Source organism: Prionailurus viverrinus, chromosome A1 (genome assembly GCF_022837055.1).
Source record: "Prionailurus viverrinus isolate Anna chromosome A1, UM_Priviv_1.0, whole genome shotgun sequence".
NCBI lineage: Eukaryota > Metazoa > Chordata > Mammalia > Carnivora > Felidae > Prionailurus > Prionailurus viverrinus.
The window spans coordinates 19,371,554-19,391,380 of NC_062561.1; the positions used below are offsets into that span (position 1 = coordinate 19,371,554).

A 19,827-nucleotide genomic window follows, 5' to 3' on the forward strand; every position below is an offset into this window, starting at 1 on the left:
CACACACATACACACACACTTTAGTTTACATAACATAAAATTACCATTCTAAAGGGAACAGCTCAGTGATCTCTCCCTATTCCCCCCTACCCCTAACCCCTGGCAACCACCAATCTGTCTCATTTCTCTATGAATTTATCTATTATGGATATTTCATATGGAATCATACCATATATGTGACCTTTTGCAGCTGGTTTTCACTTAGCATAATGGTTTAAAGGTTCTTGAGTCACTCTTTTTACTGTTGTATTTTGTTAAACTGTTCTCTGTGACTTAATCCCTGGCTACCCAGCCTGTCCCATGAAACTTTAGTACATAACTGACAATATTAACAGTAATATACAAACAGCAGTAATGTCTGAGGGATGGTGATGCGTGCTGTTTGGCTGTTAGTTCTTCCAGAACTGGCCTCAAGTGCAGGCAAAGTTACACAATGTTACACTTAACATTTCATCAAGAAAAAGCAGCAGCAGAATATAACATCCCAAACTTCATTAGCAAGATGCTACCATATGATGCTTTCAGAAAAAAAAGCAGAGAAAGACAGCAAGAACTGGCCGTTGAGAGCCAACTCGGGAGCCTCTCAGACCCGCGCCAGGGATACAAAAATTGTATCCTCCAGTCTCTGTCTCCATGCTTAAAACCCGGCTGGAACAGCTATGTAGAGTGGCACCTTCTGTGGGCCTGTCAGCTCTACTACTTAGCTAAAGTGTCTCCTGTGCGCCACTTTCGTGACGATCAGAACGAGCCATCCTGCATTGTAGTCAGGGCATACATGAACCTTCAGGGGTCCTGGAACACGGATCCGGAGGGAAGTCATTGCAGGAGCATAAACAGGATGGACTGCCAGAGGAGTCCATGTTGTCAGCGGTCCTACAATCCCACTTCCCAGTCGTCCTATGGCAACGAAGTAATGTTTGGGAAAGGGAAATACACATGCTTTTGTACAGCAGTAGGTGCTTACAGCCTCCTCAGCAAACACGCCCTGGTTTAATAAGCGCAGCCTATAGACAATTTTCTAGTCTGCCTTCCTCCATGCACTATGGGCGTCCAAAGACAAGTCCCATCTGCCACACAGCAAGGACTTTGCAGGCCCACCCCCCCAGGTCGCAAGTCAAACACGGAAACAGCTGAACAGGTTTGCCAGCCCGGGGACTCAGCTGGGCAGCTCTAACTGAACCCAGCTGAAGCAAGACCCGCCCCAGCAACCGCGGCCCAGGCTCCGCCCCCTGCGCCCATTGGTTCATTCAATTCACGCCGCGCCTCCTGCAGCGGGGCCGGCGGCGTGCTCAGTTTGCCGCTGCCTTGGCTTGAGCAGTGCGGGACTGTCAGGCCGAGACGCGTCCTCTGCCCGCAGCAGCCATGAGCACCCCAGCAGTGCCCCGGGAGCTACAACTGCCCCCGAGCCAGAGGGCCCAGCCCGAGTTCAGAGGTGAGGGCCGCGGTGGCGGGAGCGGCGCGACCCACAGGAGCCCGGGTTTGTCCGAGAGGGTGGGGACGCGGACGACCGTGGGGGAGGGGGTGGCTCGGACTCAGCGGCCGAGGCCTCGGGTCCCCCGGCTTCAGTCCTGACCAGTTGTGTGAGAAGCCTGGACAGATCGCTCGGCCTCTCGCAGCCGCATCCTCGGCATTTTCGAAATGGACAAACCAGAGCGGTTCCCGGTCCGTGGTGTCACTGTGCGGGCTAAGCGCCTCCCGTGCGGTCGTTACTGGCCGGGCGTGACCCACTGGCGGCGAGGATGGGCCTGCAGTGAAGACGTCCGTTTAGTGAGGGAGCGTGCGTGACACTCCAGCCGGCCCCTGCGTTCGAGACGCGGGACCGGCGGGGGCGGGGCCGCGCCCGGACCGAGAACCCACTGCGCTTGCGCAGGCCTCTCCCTCTTCCTGAGCGCGAGTATTTGGAGAGGTGGGGCTGCCTCATCTGATGCTTCAAATTAAAGACAATCAATCAACTTTGTGTAAATCCAGGGTTGGCTGGGTCTTCAGAAATAATGTTAATTCTTTGTCCTCCACATGGGAAAGTAGAGGAAAGAAACTCTCACCCAACCCAGTACTGGTAAATTAGAGCTTAGAGTCTGGTGTCTCTTATCTGCTATTTAGTTTCTTAAAGCTTGGCTTTCAGTAACCGTGTATTGTAAATAATTTTCTCCAGATTTTTCACTTAAAGACAGAGGAAAAGGTGATTCTTGTGCAGTAGTTGTGGGCACCATTTACGGTAACAATTTCTTAGAAATGGGATTATTTCTGAATTGAGAAATTTTCTGTTGTATACAAGATGTGATCTCTAGTAGAACATATTTTGAAAATCTGCATTTAGTGAATATTTGATGTTATCGTTGTAACCAATGTTGGCTTGTCGCCTTTTTGTTATTTAGAACAAAGAAGACAGAAACTCAAGGAACATATGTTAAAAAGAAAAACGTTTTTTGCATACAAGGAGGAAAATCACATATCCAGGTGAGGTCAAATTTTCTGATTTCAGGTCTAAAATTAGAGCTGTCCAATAAAAATGTAATGGGAGCCACAATTGTACTGTAACTTAAAATTTTTTAGTAGCCACATTTTTTAAAGGTGAATTCTAATAACATTTAATCCAATATATCCCGTGTTATAATTCCAACATGTAATTCTTAAAAGTTATTAAGATATTTTGCATTCCTTTTTGGTAGTGAGTTTTCAGTCTGGTGTGTATTTTACACTTTCACAAGTCAGTTTGGACTAGCCACTTTTCAAGTGCTCAGTAGCCATACCTTCTTGGATAGCACAGCATTAGGTCATCGCTTCCTGTGTAAATTAATTCACACTCTATGATGAAACAATTTTAAAGCAAAGTGTTTGTATATATCAAAATACTGACTGTGGTTTATACAGTGCTACAAAGGTCGGTCTTTCTTAATTTAGCAAAGTTTTTACTGTGTATGTGTCAGAGAGAGAGCATTCCCCCCCAAATATTTGAAGTGCATTCATTATATTCTCAGTTCTCCATAGAAATATCTTGGTGTTATTTTGTTAAAATTTTAAAAATAGTACATGGTTGTGGCTAAAACAAAAACCCATGAAAGTATATAAAGCGGAAAATCAAAAGGTCCCCTCCAGAGAGAACTGCTAGTAACATCCTTTAGGCTCTTTCTGTGCAATCTAAGAGCATTGACTTTAGAGTGATGAGGACTGGAATCTGTAAGTCTGCCGCTACAACTACGTAACCTCTGGAGAGTTACCTGACCTCTTTGAGTCTGTTTACTTTATTAAAATGGGATAGTAATATGTGTTTCTTGGGGATTAATTGAGCTAGTAAATGCACTGTACTATGCCTGGTATATAGCAAGAGTGCAATAAGTGATGGCTATTATTTCATGATCTCTCAGTGGCTTTCCACACAGAGGATTGGTTCATGAGTTATTCTATTCTCCTGATTTCTCTAGTTTCTTCCAACAGTTATTGATATATTTTGTCTCTGTGAATGCTTCATACCCTTCCTCATGGTTGAGTGGTCCAATTGTGTTTATATTTAGGAGGTAGAGATGACAGGACTTGGTGATGGAAGGGTATGAGATGTGAAAGAAAGAAAGGAGTTTAAGATGACTCTGAATGTTCCAGATTAAGAGATATCATTCAATCTAATACCTGACCCTTGTACCCTATTGTGAAAAGGGAAATGTTATAAAGGACATTATTATGTCAGTTTTCAGCTAGAATATAAATAGTAGATTAAGGGGTATATCAAATTGAATTTATTAACTTGATAACCGTGTTACAGTTATGTAAGAGAAAAATCACCACTTGTAGGAAATGAACATTGAAGCATTTAGGGGTAAAGAGCAATCGTGTATATATCTTAACTTGAAAGGTTCAGTTAGAAAACATTGTATATATTCCACACATACACATGTTCAGAAACAGTGCAAATTATAATACATATGGCATAAAAGGTTGTCACTAAACAAATCTGGGAAAACAGTATCCGGATATTCTTTGAACTATTTATAATTTTGCAAGTTGATGTAAGTTTGGCATTAATTCCAAATTTTTAATAATCTTTTTAATTTTACATTAGTGTTACTTTACTTTAAATGTTTTACATTTACATGTAAATGGTTATACATTTTCTTTCACAAATTCCTCGTTTCTTCATTTAAGACAAAAAGATGATCCTAGATTTTTTATTTGAATAACTGAGTGGCTAGTGATACCATATATCGAGATGGGGAAGACTGAGGGAGGAATGGGGTAATCAGGAGCTCTGTTTTGGCCATGCTAAATCTGAGGCACCAACAAGACATCCAAGTGGAAAAGCCAAAGAGTTGCACATCTGAAGGGCTGGCTTGAGATTGGGATCAGAGATAAAAACATGGGAATTGCCAGTTGGTAGGTGATATTTATTTAAAACCTTGAGGGGGAATAAGATTACTAGAGAGTAAGCAAAGAGAATATCAACTCAAGACAGAGCATGACTCTCAACTACTAACTTAAATAAGGAATCTAACTGGGTCGTGGGGTTTATAATACTCTTATACACAATGGGAAGAAAAGAAAATTCTGAAATTCTTCTGGCTTTACAAGAAATCTCACAAGTACTATATTTATTCCTTTCAGAAAACAGATGTCAATTTAAATATTATTACTTGAGCAACAAATTGTTAAATAGCCAATCAGAGTTGCAGCTTTTCAAAATTAAATCATTCTATTTTACAGTCTCTAGCGTGGGTACTTTAAGATTCCTATGTTTAGATAATGCTTGTGAGGACAGTTTTATCATCACAAGGTAGAATAGCATTTTATATATATATATATATATATATATAAATTCAGATGTATTTTCATATAACTCCATACTGGACGGGTGAATAAGGTGGATTCTCCTTACCCTGATGTGTTGTGTTTTTTTTTTAGCTAGCAGTTAAAAAGGCCAGCAATTTCAAGACCAAGCGCTAGGATTCTGTTAGCACAGACAGAAAAAGAGGAGTCCCTGAGAAGTATAAAACTAAAATAAAAAGGCAAAAGAAAAGTTTAACATTTGAATGCAGCTTTGAGCCCCAGCGAGGTCAGGAAGAAGAGAGACAGACTTGAAAGAAGCGGACCACCGAGGTAGGAGGAAAAGGAGGAGTTGGGGATCCGGCAGCAGAGTGAAGAGAGTGTTGAAAGAAAGAATGACTGCCTGTCAGGTGCTGTTGAAAGGTGCAGTAAGGTGAAAGCAGAATTGATCCCTGAGTTGTAGAAAGACAGAAGGAGATGACACTAGGAGCCTCCAGGAGAGTGGTGAGGGCACATTCCCAATGGATATGGGCTGGGGAGAGAATGTAATACGACAACATGGGGACAGTGTGTTTAGATACATACTTTTGAGGAGTCTTGCTATAAAGCTGAAAGGGAATGTGGGGTGTAAGGCTTTTAAGATGAGATATAATATATAGTGTTTATATGCGGATGGGAATGATGTAGCAGAGGGGTAATTAATGATGCAGAAGAATGAATGAATAATAAGAACAAAGATCCTCAGTGCTCAAGCGAGAGAGCACAAATGGAGAGTTTGCCCGTGGGTCAGCATGGTGTCAGTTTATCTGCCAAGGAAGGCAGAATATATGGGTACAGAGGCACATAGGCTGGCAGTCTTTGGAGGAGGAAAGAAGGGCTATTTCTTGTTAAGATTGCTTCTGCTCTTCTCCATGAGATAACATCACAGTATACCGTAAGCCCAGAAGTAATTGGGGGTCTGATTAGTTAAGATACCACATTGGGAGCACCTGACAGACTGACCGTGAGCATCATCTCCCACCCAGCACCAGACTACAGGCCAGTGAATAACAAGAGGAGTATTTACCATCAGGCAGTGAATGCAGGGCTTTAAACTGGGGAGACATTGCTCTGTTCACTGATGCATCTTGACTCCGCCATCATTCAAAATGTGTAGTACAAATGGAGTATTACTCGACAATCAAAAAGAATGAAATCTTGGCATTTGCAACTACTGGAGGGATGGATGGAACTGGAGGGTGTTATGCTAAATGAAATTAGTCAGAGAAAGACAAATACGTGACTTCACTCATGAGGAATTTAAGATACAAAACAGATGAAAGTAAGGGAAGGGAAGTAAAAATAATATAAAAACAGGGAGGGAGACAAAACATAAAAGACTTAAATATAGAGAACAAACAGAGGGTTGCTGGAGGGGACGTGGTGGGGGGGATAGTCTAAATGGGTAAGGGGCATTAAGGAACCTACTCCTGAAATCATTGTTGTACCATATGCGAACTAACTTGGATGTAAATTAAATAATAAATTTTTTAAAAATGTGTAGTACAAGCTATGTCAAAGTTCTGCCCCTTGTCCGAGCAGACTAAGCAAAAAGATGCGAGAGGTATCGTAACCCAAATTATCAACTACAGGGATAACAAGCTTTGTTGATTCTAAAATGTACCCTTTTTTTACATTTTAGCATCTCTGAACTTGGGAACTGTCTTAGAATCAATGGGATGTCTAATTGATCCTCTTTTGTCTTCTCTTTATGGAATGCAAATTGTTATAATGACTTGCTAAGAGAATCTCATGGCCTGTACTAAACAGTCTGTATCTGTTAAAAGGAGTGTAGGTTAAATTCTTGAGGAAGCATTTGTTTTAGATACATATTCTAAATGCATTGCCATCTAGAAACTGAAGTCCATATTTATAATGAATTGGGCTGTGTGTGTATGGAAAATTTTGGATTTCTTTTGGGAGGGCTATTTTTTTTCTTTCCCTTTTTCTTTTCTTCTTTTTAATCAAAGTATAATTGACATATTCGTTTTAGGTATACATCATAGTGATTTGACAGTTGAATACATTAAATGCTTACCGTGGAAAATGTAGTTACTTTCTGTCACCATAAAAAGTTACTATAATATTATTGACTATATTTCCTATACTATACTTTTCATTCCAGTGACTTATTTACTTTATACCTATTTTCCCATACATACATATATATATATATGTATATATATATATATATATATACTTATTTACCCTTTGCCTATTTTCATCCATCTCCCATCACCCTCCTCTTAGGCAGTCTGTATTTGAGTCTGTTTCTATTTTTTGTTTGTTGTTTGTTTTTGTTTTGTATTTGTAGATTCCACATATAAGTGAAATCGTATGGTATTTGTCTTTCTCCAACTGCCTTATTTCACTTGGCAGAATACCCTCAAGGTCTATCCATTGTGTCACAAATGGCAAGATTTTCTTTTCTTTTTAAATATTTATTTATTTTTGAGAGAGAGAGACAGAGAGTGTGGGGGGGGGGGGGGGGGTCAGAGAGAGAGAGAAAGAGAGGGAGACACAGAATCTGAAGCAGGCTCCAGTCCCTGAACTGTCAGCACAGAGCCCGACATGGGGCTCAAACTCACAAACTGCGAGATTATGACCTGAGCCAAACTTGGATGCTTAACTGACTGAGCCACCCAGGTACCCCAAGATTTTCTTTTTTATGGCTGAGTAATATTCCAGTGTATATGTATATGCCACATCTTCCTTGTCCATTCATTTATTGATGGACACTTAGGTTGCTTCTATATCAGGGATATTGTGAATAATGCTGCAGTAAACCCCGGGGGTGCATGTATCTTTTTGAACTAGTGTTTTCATATACTCTTCAGGTAAATACCCAGAAGTAGAATTACTGGATCATCTGGTATTTCTATTTATGAATTTTTTGAGGAAACTTCATGCTGTTTTCCATTGGCTGCACCAATTTATATTTTCATTGCACAAGGTCTCCCTTTTTTCCACATCCTTTCCAACACTTGTTATCTTTTGTCTTTTTGTTAGTAGCCATTCTGACAGGTGTGAAGTATTATCCCATTGTGGTTTTGATTTGCATTTCCCTGATGACGAGTGATGTTGAGCACCTTTTCATGGGTTTGTTGACCATCTGAATGTTTTTGGAAAAATGTCTGCTTGGGTCCTGCTTGTGCAGGTCTGCTTGTGCATTTTTTAATTGAGCTGTAGGAGTTCTTTATAAATTTTGGAAATTAACCCCTGATTTATCAGATATATCCCATGTAAATAACTTCTCTCACTTAGTAGATTGCCTTTTTGTTTTGTCGATGGTTTGATACTGTGCAGAGGCTTTTAGTTTGATGAACTTTCCATTATTTTTACTTTTGTTTCCCTTGCCTGAGGGGACACAATACATCCCACAAAATATGGCTAAGGCCGGTTTCCAGGACTTTCCTACCTCTGTTTCCTTTTAGGAGCTTTATGGTTTCAGGTCTCACGTTTAGGTCTTTAATGCATTTTGAGTTCATCTTTGTTTATGGTGTAAGAAAGTGGTCTAGTTTCATTCTTTTGCATGTGGCTGTCCACTTTTCCCAGCACCATTTATTTGAAGAGGGGCTATTTTTAATTTTTTTTTTCAATGTAAATCTGTTACTAAGTACTGAAAACTAACCAAAGGAAGTGTTGCTTAATAAAGGTTTTGAGGATTTGTTTGAGTGACTAAGAAGAATGGTTTGGAATGAGGTTATCAAATGTGTTTACCTATTCTGTATGGAGAGGGTGTTAAGACTTTTAAGAAAATATCTAAATTCTCCAGCCATCTTGTTTATACTATTAAGTCACCCTATAATAAAGAAGAGTTTTGCTTCATAAATAAATCTCAGCTCAGTTCTTGCCTTAATTTAAAATTACAAAGTCAGATGATTGTTAATATCCTCCCATTCCTCCTGCCAAAGACAAAACTCACTTGGTCTGTGGTTAAACCTTTTTTCCTTTTTTTTTTTTTTTTAAAGTAGTAGAGACCAGAAAGTGATGACCTCTGAGGGCCAGGTCCATGAAGAGACAAAAGTTCTGAAATTTAAAACAAAAATGGTAAGATATGGACATAGCCCTCATAAACTGTCCCTTTTCCCCCTTTCCCTTTCCTGAACTCTTAAAGAGATGAATTCTAAAATACCAATTTGTCATAAATCACTCTTCTAGGCTGGTAAAGAAAATGTCAGTAGACCTCCCGGGAGCAAAAATAATATAACAATGGAAAAAAATTGTATTCCTTTAAGGCCTTCTAATGAACTAACCAATTCAACTATAGCAATTGATACACCTAATTCTGAGGATAATAATCAAACTGAGCAGTTGGTACCAATTAAAGGTGACCCTCCAGGTCAACACATGACATTAAGCCAAGTGTTTCATCTTAAAAACAACAATAAAAAGAAACAAATAATGACGGAAAAACCAAAGCAAGATGCTAACATGTCCAAGAAGCTTGTGCTTGGATCTTACCGTGGCCAAATTGTTCAGTCTAAGATTAATTCATTTAGAAAGCCTCTACAAATCAGAGACGAGAGTTCTGCAGCAATAAAGAAACTTTCCACTACAGTCCCTAAAGCTACAGAGCCTCTGCGCACAAACAGCAGCAGTGTGACAGCGAAAAGCAATAGAGCTTCTAGCGTGACGACTACCACTAAACTTGTGAGCACTACAATTCAGAACAGACAGCTTCTGCGACCTCCTATTAGAAGTCACCGCGACAATGCTCAGGACGCTGTGAGACCAGGCATCGGTAGAAGCTCGGCCAATGTTACGATGCGGAAAGGACCTCGAGAGAAAGAGTTAGTGCAATTAAACACAGTTTCATCTAGTGCCAAAACCGGTTCTCAGGATATAGAAAGAAAGAAGACACTAACAAGAAGCGTGAAGTCTGAAATTGTAGCCAGGCCTGTTTTGTCTTCTAACACCAAACTGATAGAAAAGTCGAAAAACGTTAACCCTCGCAGACATACAATAGCAAAAGCAACTATTGATAGATCAGCTCAGCCCAAAGAAACAGCAGAAGAGAGAAAGTAAGTAAATGTAATTTTATTAGCTTAATTTTCAGCAGAGTAGCTCTTGTGGTTTGGCTTATCATCTCCTTGAATGTATTAGAATTTGTGTGCAAGTGTAGATTCTCTTCTGTCATGTGCAAATTAAAGCAAATTTATGTTGTGGAACAGCATGACCTAAGTTCTTGTGCTTGAGTGTCTTTCATTAGGTCTGATGTAATCTAAGTTATAATGCTTAATACAATTGGGAAATATTTTATAACCTCTCCATTTAAAAATGCGTTCTTAGGGTCTTTGAGCATATAATTAACATTGATATGTTCAATATTCCTCTTTCTTTGAACTTGTGAACTTATGTATGTGCCACTAGCATGGAGCTACTTCAAGACCTGAGTTATTTTTTAACTTCTCCTCTGAGAGAATTCTATCATCAATATCACGGTAATGCTTGTATCCTGCTTCTAACTGTAGAGCTCGTCTGAGTGAGTGGAAAGCTGGCAAAAGGAAAGTCCTGAAAAGGCCTCCTAGCTCAGGAGTTACCCAGCCTGAGCCTGAAGGGCAACACGAAAACCCAGTTGGGTCCTTTTGGACTACCATGGTAGAAGAAGATGAACAAAGATTATTTACTGAAAAAGTGAACAAGACATTTTCTGAATGCCTAAACCTGATTAGTGAGGTACAGTCCTTATATTCATATAGTAGTTTATAGTTTGTAAATTATCTTATAAATGTTATCTCACTAAATTACCTTGTCACTCTTTGACCATGTAATGTGTTAGTGGTGTTATGTAGATTTAATGTTAATTATGAGATTGTTTATCTTTAGCCTTTAATGGACTGCATTTTCATTGAGTTCATATAAATAGATCAAAGGGATAATTAGGTTTTTACTGGATTTTTTTTTACTTATAAATATTATGTTTCTGTAAGATGTTAATATAAAATGGGCTGAGGGTGGATATTCACTCTGATACGTCTGTTTTTTCCATTCCTTCAGCATGTTTTCATATTATTTTTTCCACTCATTACATATTTTACCAAAGACTAGCTACATAAATTAGTCATTATCTCACATGAAATTCAAGTTAGCTAAAATATTTCAAACAAAATTCCATTAATCTAAACCAACATCATCATGGTCTTGAACTTATTGTAGAGTTTCACTATTTGGACCAAAATCCTACAGAGTATAATAACTCTAGAATGTTTCCTTTATTTCCTGAATACTTTTTAATCTTGCTTTGGTTACCCACAGTGTCCAAGATCCACAGCAAGACTGAATCTATGAGTATGATTTCAAACCTTACTCTGGTCTTCATGAGCATCTTTAGACTTTTTGTGATTCTGAGGACCCGTGAAAATTAGACTCGGAGTTTCCCTGATTATATTCTTAATTCTGCTTAGCTGGGGTTTGTCATTGAAACTGTGGGGTTTTTCTGCCCTACTATCTGTGTATAGCCCTTAAGTACACATACCGTAACAGATTCATTTTAGCCTTAATATCAAGACCTGATAAAGACAGTTTTTAAAACCAGAAGCTGGTCTCCCCCATAAACATCTCGTAGATGCAAAAATTCCGACTCAAATATTGAATGGAATCCCCCAATATGTAAAAGGATAAGGATAAGGAAAAGGATCAAGACCATGTAGAGTGTTGGTCATTTTTGACTTAATGTTTTTCTCAACTTATATTTCATTTTTTCCCTGCTTTGTATTCGTGACTAATATGCTTCTTGTTAGCCATTCAGAATAAGTTTGGAGTAAGGAAGAGAACAGTGAATATTCTTATGAATAATTTTCCATCAGTTTTTTTCTCTCATTATCATGGATCTTGATTATAGATCAAGCTTACTTAATTGTTCATAGTTTGGAGGCTAAATGAGATCACTCACTTCACTTCTTACTATTTTAGGGATGCCCAAAAGAAGAAATATTGGTCATACTGAATGACCTGATTAAAAATATTCCGGATGCCAAAAAGCTTGTTAAATATTGGATATGCCTTGCACGTATTGAACCACTCACAAGTCCTATTGAAAACATTATCACAATCTATGAGAAAGCCATTCTGGCGGGCGCTCAGGTAAGATTAAAACTTAATAATCTTTATTATTACAGTGTAAAAGATTCAGAGTTATTTTGGAGCACATTACAACATAACTTGATAAAAGTGTGGTTATATATGTAGTAGTGATGAATGTTTGAAGGCCACAATGATTGCATATTATAAAAGCTGTTTCTTAACCTTCTAAAACTTGCTTGTGAGCTAGTGATAATCGGACTTAGAAGATGAATATAAGCTGAAATGTAAATTTCGTGAAAAATGCTGTGAGAAATATTTTAGTACAACATGTCATTTTACACATTTCCTAGTTAAGACATCTGGGATATTGAATTTTTAATATTAAAATGTATTTAACGAATATAAAGTAAGTAGAATTAACATCTAAATGTTAGCGGGTTCTGTGGCTTTGTGAGAGAACCCTATTGCTTTAAGAGCGTTTCTTAATGTACTTATATTTTTATGCCCTGTGTTTGGTCCTGCCCACGCATAGAAAATGGCAGTCAACTAGTTTCTCTGGCCTGTAACCACCATAGTGATTTGATACCATACCTCTCGCCCCTTCCTGGTCTATTGCTACAAAGGCCCTGGCTCTAGAATAAGTTGTATCTCCAGTTTTTTTATTTGACTGGGTTTTTGCTTTTATGGGCAAATATTTCTAAAATGCATTTCCTTTTGACCAGGTTTCTCAACATGCATTTTTAGAGATTATTTATAAAGAGAGTTTTTAAAAAATTTTTTTCTTCAGTCTTTCTTTAAGAAAGGTCTACTCACTTTATTCTCAGCAAAGCCAACGGATACTATTTGACCCTTCACCTGAATCAAAAATCAAATATTCAGCAGATATTCTCTCAATGGCTATTATGTATAAAGCGCTTTGCTGAAGGGAAATTGTATTTGACAGAATCCCACCTGGAAGGGAGTGTTAGGTTCCTACTGTGCTGAACCAGAAGGGGCATAACTTAAAGTGGCTTAAGGCAGATTAGCTAGGATGCATAACCGGGGCCAAAGGTTCACATAGAAAGCAGTGTGTAAAGGAAAGATGTGACACTGGAGTAGAAAGTGGAAAACAAGGATTAAAATTTGCAAAAGAAAAGTGAAAGCAGGATGAGTGAGTAGTTAAGGACTATGTGCTAGAACTAAGAATATGAGCCGGAACTTCCCTTTTGTATAATGTCTTGAATATGTTGCATTAGCAGTCAGGGCAGTTCAAAGGAACATGGTAAGTACTTATATGTTCTAGAATATAATGGACACTTAGTGAACTATTGAATTTGAATGAGTGAAATGTTAGGCTGATCAACCTTGAGCTCTTCAGAGATGCATTTAATAGCCTGTGGAAAAAATATATAACCATGGACATAAGAAAAAAGGTATAAATCTCATATTAAATTTACTGTATATTATTAGCTCTTTAATAGAGATTAGTGTTAGCGTGTTACTTATCCATGAATTTTGTTTATATCCAGACAAGCAGTTTTAAGAAAAATTGTGGGGAAAAGTTTTAATCTGATAATTCTACCCTTTAAATTGGAAAAGAGTTGGGGTGCCTCAGTGGCTCAGTCAGTTAAGCGTCCGACTTCAGCTCAGGTTATGATCTCGCAGTTCCTAGGTTGGAGCCCCGTGTCACGCTCTGTGCTGACAGCTCAGAGCCTGGAGCCTGTTTCAGATTCTGTGTCTCCCTCTCTCTGCACCTCCCCCACTCTCACTCTGTCTCTCTCTCTGAAAAATAAACATTAAAAAAAATTTTTTTTTAGTTTTTTTTTTTTAAATTTTTTAAAGTTTATTTTTGACAGAGACAGAGTGCAAGCATGAGCTGAGGAGGGGCAGAGAGAGAGACAGGGAGACACAGAATCCAAAGCAGGCTCCAGGCTCTGAGCTGTCAGCACAGAGCCCAACATGAGGCCTGAACCCACGAACTGTGAGACCATGATCTGGGCCGAAGTCAGATGCTTAACCGACTGAGCCACCCAGGCGCACCGCCCCCCCCCCCCCCCCCCCCCCCGCAAAAAAATTTTTTTTAAATGGCAAAGAGTCATTTTTAAAAATTTGAGTGGCCAAAATAAGTCTTTTGAGAAAAGAGACATGGTCTAAGAACCATTGCTTTGTTCTATTAATTGAAGTATGAAATGTAATCACTGTTTAAAATATTTTTGACTTGGACAATCTCGTTAATGTCTGAGAATATAAAACTTTTATTTCCCTCACTAAAACAATTAAGCCTATTGAAGAGATGCGACATACCATAGCAGATATTCTGACAATGAAGAGTCAAGAAAAAGTTAAATATGGTAAGTTTTTTATTTTCTTCAAGTGAATTGTGATTTTATTAAACTTCATTGAATTATTTTTCTTTTATCTTTTTAAACTTGTTAAATTTGTCAGTTGTTTCTCTCCTCTTACATCTGTTGGCATACCTCCCTCCAAGATTCAGTGGCTTTATGTAGTGTAAAGAACTTTTAATTAGGAGATCTGGTTCAAAACTCAAATTTGTCATTGAGTGTCTGTGAAAGTTACCTTACCTCTCTAGGCCTCAGTTTCCTGTGTTAAAAGTGAGGCAATTTGATTAGGTCATCTCTAAAATTTTACTTGTGAAATTCTGTCATCTGTTCTGTGCTCTAGAGAAGCTGTTCAAGAATTCTCTTTGCTAGGGATAGGAGATAGAGGTAAGAGATTCATTAGCTGTCAGGTTTATGAAATGTAAACATTTTCTAGATTCAGATGTATCATATAACTGAAACACCTCTTAGTAAAAATCTCTAATAATTTCCTACTAGTCAAATCTAGAGGTCTTCTTGGCTTGATGGATTTACCAGGACGTCTCCAGTGTTTCACATCTAGCATGTTTTATTTTGGACTCATTGTCGTCCCTCATTGCTTCCCCATACCATCATCTCTTCCTCCCAAAAAAGAAAATCCTCTGTGGTTAAAGAGGCCTACGCAAGAAATTTTGGAAGAGATGCCCCCACTATACCTGCACACTCATTCAGACACACACATGCATCCATTTGTTAAGTCCTAACTTAGAAATAACTCTTAAATCGAGCCCTTCCTCCTCACTGCCTACCTCTCTGCCACCTTGCTTAAGACAACCATAGCTTTGTCTTCTTATCACAGATCATTTCTTTTCATTCCTTGCCATTCTAAACCGTCTGTTTTAGTGATCAAACCTTATTGTATCTCTGTCGCTCCAGTAGAGATTTATTTTTACCAAACTTCTAGCATGTAAAGGTCATTACGGTCCAGCCCTTCATACCTATCTGAACTCATCACCTCTTCCCCACATTCCCACCTTGCTTCTTACCGTGTATTCTAAGCACACTGGCCCTTTAATGTTGTCTTAATAGGTCATTTTCCTTTAAGCTTCATACCAAGATTGTCTTCCTAGGTCTTGTCGAGCACTCTTTTCTCAAGCCCCAGCCTAAGTGTCACTTGAAAGCTTTCCATAGCCATCTCGCTGTCTCTCACACAAAGGTAGTTACTCCGTTTCATGGGTTCCTATGACCCCTTATTCTTACCTCAGTTATATGGCATTTTTCTCATTTTATAATTATTTTCAACTTTTTAAAGGACAGGAATGGTTTCATTCTTATATTTGTATCTATAACCCCTGACCCACAGGCGCCAGTAAATATTTGTCAATAGTTCTCAGCAGTGTTAGCTTAGGAAATGAAATGGTTAGGAGATGGCAGTTTGTTTTGTTGATTTTGAAAATCTGACCAACTATGAATAATGCCTTCTGATTTTGCTCTTTCAATTTGGCCCAAAGCTTAATCTATAAATGTATTTCTATAGGAGAAAATATTGAGGAGGCTTGTGCAACCAAGGAATACATCCATGAAGTCAGCACTGAAGATAGAGGGGTTAATCTAGAGTCAGGAAAACCAGAAATGGAAAAGAAAACTAGAAATGTGGTATTCCAAGATGATGAAAAAGAGCAAGATGACAAAACAAACGATTCAACCAATGATGTTAAAACCCCCAGTACAGAAACCAGGGGGAGTTGCTTAATTAAATATAATGTGTCTACTACACCATACCTACAAAGGTAAGCTTTCAAAATGTACTGTGCTGTGATTTGCTTTTATGTTTAGGAATAATAAATATGGTATCTAAAAATATTTCACTTTTGATTAGAACTATCATTTATTAATAGGTAAAGGTTTCAAGCAAATCAGTGTCATTGGGACATTTCACCCTTTAGATACTGGATTTGCTTTGCTTTTCCCTAAGTATTGTCATTTTGTGAAAGAAAACTTTGATATTTTACTTTAATGTCTGTAAGCTATTGATAATAGTGGTTTTGGAATTGAGCAAATAGCCAATTGTACAGATATTCAAGAATCTGCTGTATATGTGCTCTGACAACAAATACAGAAAGGAATAAGTTCCTAACTACAAGGAGCTTTGGTAACTCCTTTTCTGTAAGACAGCCAATCACACGGTTATAACATACAAGTTATAGTAAGATAAATGGCATAAAAGAACAAGGAAAAATGTTAATGTTTTTTAACTCTGGGAATAATTTTTGTCTTTTTAGTGTAAAAAAGAAGATACAGTTTGACAATACAGATGCTACATTTAAAGAGCTAAAGTTTCTAACACCAGTGAGACGTTCTCGACGTATTCAAGAGAAGACTTCTAAATTGCCAGATATGTTAAAAGACCATTATCCTTGTGTGTCTTCATTGGAACAATTAACAGAGTTGGGAGGGGAAACCGATGCTTTCGTATGCCGTCCCAATTCAGCACTATGCCCGATGTTCTCAGAGCCTGGAACAGCAGAAGAGAAATAAAGTGATGATGAGAAATGGGGTTTTTATTGTTCCTGGGGTATTTTGTTTGCTTGTTGTGGCTTTGTGTGTCTCTTAGGAGTGGGTCAAGTACCTAAGTATTCATGGCAGTAAGCTCTCTTACTGATGTTCAATACGTTATAGCAGGTATTGCCTCTGGGCAGCAGAGAGCTAATCCTACCTTTTCGATCTTAGCAGAGGGAGTTTCTAAGATGGTAAATTTGTCAAGTAGTTTACTATATTCCTTGGCTATAAACAGGTTTTATCATAATGTTGACTTGTTCACTTTTAATCGTCTTAAGTTAGAGATAAATTTTTAGTCATTAAATATAAGTACAGTAATGCTGCATCATCAGAAAAGGTTTTCTAGATAAAATTGATATATTTGCATAGGCTTGTTCTTGAAATGTATAATATACATGCCAGCCTTTAAACAGAATGCTGACTTTTCATTGCCTTTCCTTGATTCTATAGATCAGTCGAAAAGTCAGTAATTGTAATGTGTAGAGTGACTCCCTTCAAATGTGAAGACATGGAAGATTTAGCTTGGTTTTCCACCCAGTTGTTGTTACCCAGACTGCTGTGGTCTGTTGTGCTTTGGCTCTTCACTATCGCTTTCCATCAGCGCTAGTGAGTCTGTGGTCTCTGTTGGCTTCTTTCTTTTTTATTGTAGCTGAGGTCACCAGGAGGGGTAATTAACTGAATACCCCATGTCTAAGAGCAGATACTTTGTACTAAGAAAGAAAAGGTGTCGAACTCAGTGGGTATTTGAAACTTTCAATCTGAGTCTCTTTCTTTAGTTCCTTTTGTAACTTGACTATCTAAAATGCTACAATTTTAAATTTTATCATTTCGCTTGATATAGTTGGAATTAGAGCAGGAATATATAATGTTATTTTAATGTAGGTAGAATTTCTAAAATAACTAATAGTTTCTTATAAAAACTTTCCTGTTAAGTCATGTCCCTTGAAACGTGATAGTTCTATGCGATAAACAGTTTCTTCTCCCCACACATAAATATCACCAATAAAATTGTTTTGTAAGTCTCTGAACTAATTCTTAAATACATCGCCTACCAATTCTACAGCTTCAAAGATATGTTAGTTTTAAAACTGTGTGTAATATAAATGTGCTTAAGAATCACATAGTCTTATGTTCACTCATTCCGTTTGTACAATAGCACCTATCTTTGTTCTATAATAGTTTTGTGTCCTAGAGAGGATTTTTAGTCTTTTATAAACTGTGTACCTAATATTTATAAATAAATATATCTGTATTTCGATGTTTCAGTGACATTTATTTCAACAAATATGAAATGCAGTTTAACCACAGTGAATGAATTTAAATTTCGCTTTTGAAATACATTATAGTGAGATCTGACTTGGAGTTTTTAATATTTAAATATGTGTTTAATAGTGTATTTCTTTTTGAAAAATTATCAGTCTATCTAAAGGTTTACCTAAATTTTTACCATATTTTTTTTTCATACTTTGTATGAATGGTGCAAAATACACCATTTTGAAATAAACTTCAAGCTGGCTTGTACTCCTAGCTTTATAATAAGCATACCATATGGTTCATTTAGCCATATAACATAGCTTCGGATACCTCAGTGATAGGGAGCTTGAGATAAGTTGTTCTATGTTTGGACAAGTTTCATAGAGTGCTTTTTCCCTTCCTTTCTTCCCTTAACTGCAGGAAAATCTGTCTCTTTAAATAGTCCTGGTGCTAACCTTTCCAGACGTAGGTAATTGCTCCTTTTCGGGTGCTCAAGGACGGTTATCATGGCTGATCTCAGTTTGTTCCAAGATAAATAGCTCCAAGCATATGATATATGGTGCATAAGCTTTAAAGTCCAATGGATCTACATTCAAAATCTCAGCTCCTACCTTCCCCTAAAAGTTATGTGATCATGGAGAAGTTACTCAGTTGAATCTCATCTTTCTAAGGGGTAAAGTGGAGATCATTCCCTTTGTCATTTTTGTGCTATGTATTATCTGGCTGTCCCCCTGGTTGATTAACCAGAATGGGTACCTGACCCAATCTGGACTGTCAGGTTCCTTTCCATAGGTATTTGGAATCAGGACTGAGAGTCGGTCTTTTCTATGTAGTTATACCTGAAATATGTAAATATGAGGCACTGAGTGACCAAATGAAGGTTGGGGAGCAAAGGTCACCAGTAAACAGAATGATTGAAGTAACTACAAAGCAGACAGACTCTTTTTTTTTTTTTTTTTTTAATTTTTAAAAAATTTGTTTATTTTGAGAGAGACAGGGTGCGCACAGGGGAGGGGCAGAAAGAGGGAGACAAAGAATCCGAAGCAGGCCCCAGGCTCTGAGATGTCAGTGAAGAGCCTGATGTGGGACCCAAACTGAACCCAGGAACCGTGAGATCATGATCTGAGCGGAAGCCAGACGCTTACCCAACTGAGCCACCCAGGTGCCCCACACCACCCTTTTTAAATGTTGCTAGTATTAGTAACCTTCCAAATTTTTTCTGTGTATTTAACATATACACAGACTTGTACACCTATAGACACATATGTGTATGTGTGGATTTTGTAGGTTTTGTTTTGCTTTGTTCATAAATGGTACCATACTTCACGTATGGTTTTTTTTTTTTTCTGAAATTTATTGACAAATTGGTTTCCATACAACACCCAGTGCTCATCCCAAAAGGTGCCCTCCTCAATACCCATCACCCACCCTCTCCTCCCTCCCACCCCCCATCAACCCTCAGTTTGTTCTCAGTTTTTAACAGTCTCATGCTTTGGCTCTCTCCCATTCTAACCTCTTTTTTTTTTTTTTTTTTCCTTCCCCTCCCCCATGGGTTCCTGTTAAGTTTCTCAGGATCCACATAAGAGTGAAACCATATGGTATCTGTCTTTCTCTGTATGGCTTATTTCACTTAGCATCACACTTTCCAGTTCCATCCACGTTGCTACAAAAGGCCATATTTCATTTTTTCTCATTGCCACGTAATATTCCATTGTGTATATAAACCACAATTTCTTTATCCATTCATCAGTTGATGGACATTTAGGCTCTTTCCATAATTTGGCTATTGTTGAGAGTGCTGCTATGAACATTGGGGTACAAGTGGCCCTATGCATCAGTGCTCCTGTATCCCTTGGATAAATTCCTAGCAGTGCTATTGCTGGGTCATAGGGTAGGTCTA

The 19,827-nt window shown here is 38.2% G+C and overlaps 1 protein-coding gene across 2 annotated transcripts; it reads left to right on the plus strand.

The window, feature by feature from the left end:
• Positions 1-1,248: 1,248 nt before the first annotated feature.
• CKAP2 (cytoskeleton associated protein 2) lies at positions 1,249-17,931 on the plus strand. Of its 2 annotated transcripts, none has more exons than XM_047854882.1 (9): positions 1,249-1,432; positions 2,376-2,457; positions 8,763-8,841; positions 8,953-9,815; positions 10,266-10,470; positions 11,707-11,877; positions 14,078-14,147; positions 15,652-15,904; positions 16,397-17,931. In XM_047854882.1, exons 1-9 carry the CDS (start codon positions 1,363-1,365, stop codon positions 16,650-16,652), a joined length of 2,049 nt encoding a protein of 682 aa, XP_047710838.1. In that variant the 5' UTR covers positions 1,249-1,362; the 3' UTR covers positions 16,653-17,931. The 2 variants fall into 2 exon arrangements, with proteins under 2 accessions (XP_047710838.1, XP_047710848.1); XM_047854892.1 differs by having other exon boundaries at positions 8,766-8,841.
• The last annotated feature ends 1,896 nt before the right edge of the window (positions 17,932-19,827 follow it).

Bases quoted from the DNA above. Each gene is read 5' to 3' on its own strand.
- CKAP2 (XM_047854882.1), top strand. From the start codon at position 1,363: ATGAGCACCCCAGCAGTGCCCCGGGAGCTACAACTGCCCCCGAGCCAG. The intron at 1,433-2,375 runs GTGAGGGCCGCG...TTTGTTATTTAG, and splicing joins GGCCCAGCCCGAGTTCAGAG to AACAAAGAAGACAGAAACTC. The intron at 11,878-14,077 runs GTAAGATTAAAA...AAAACAATTAAG, and splicing joins CCATTCTGGCGGGCGCTCAG to CCTATTGAAGAGATGCGACA.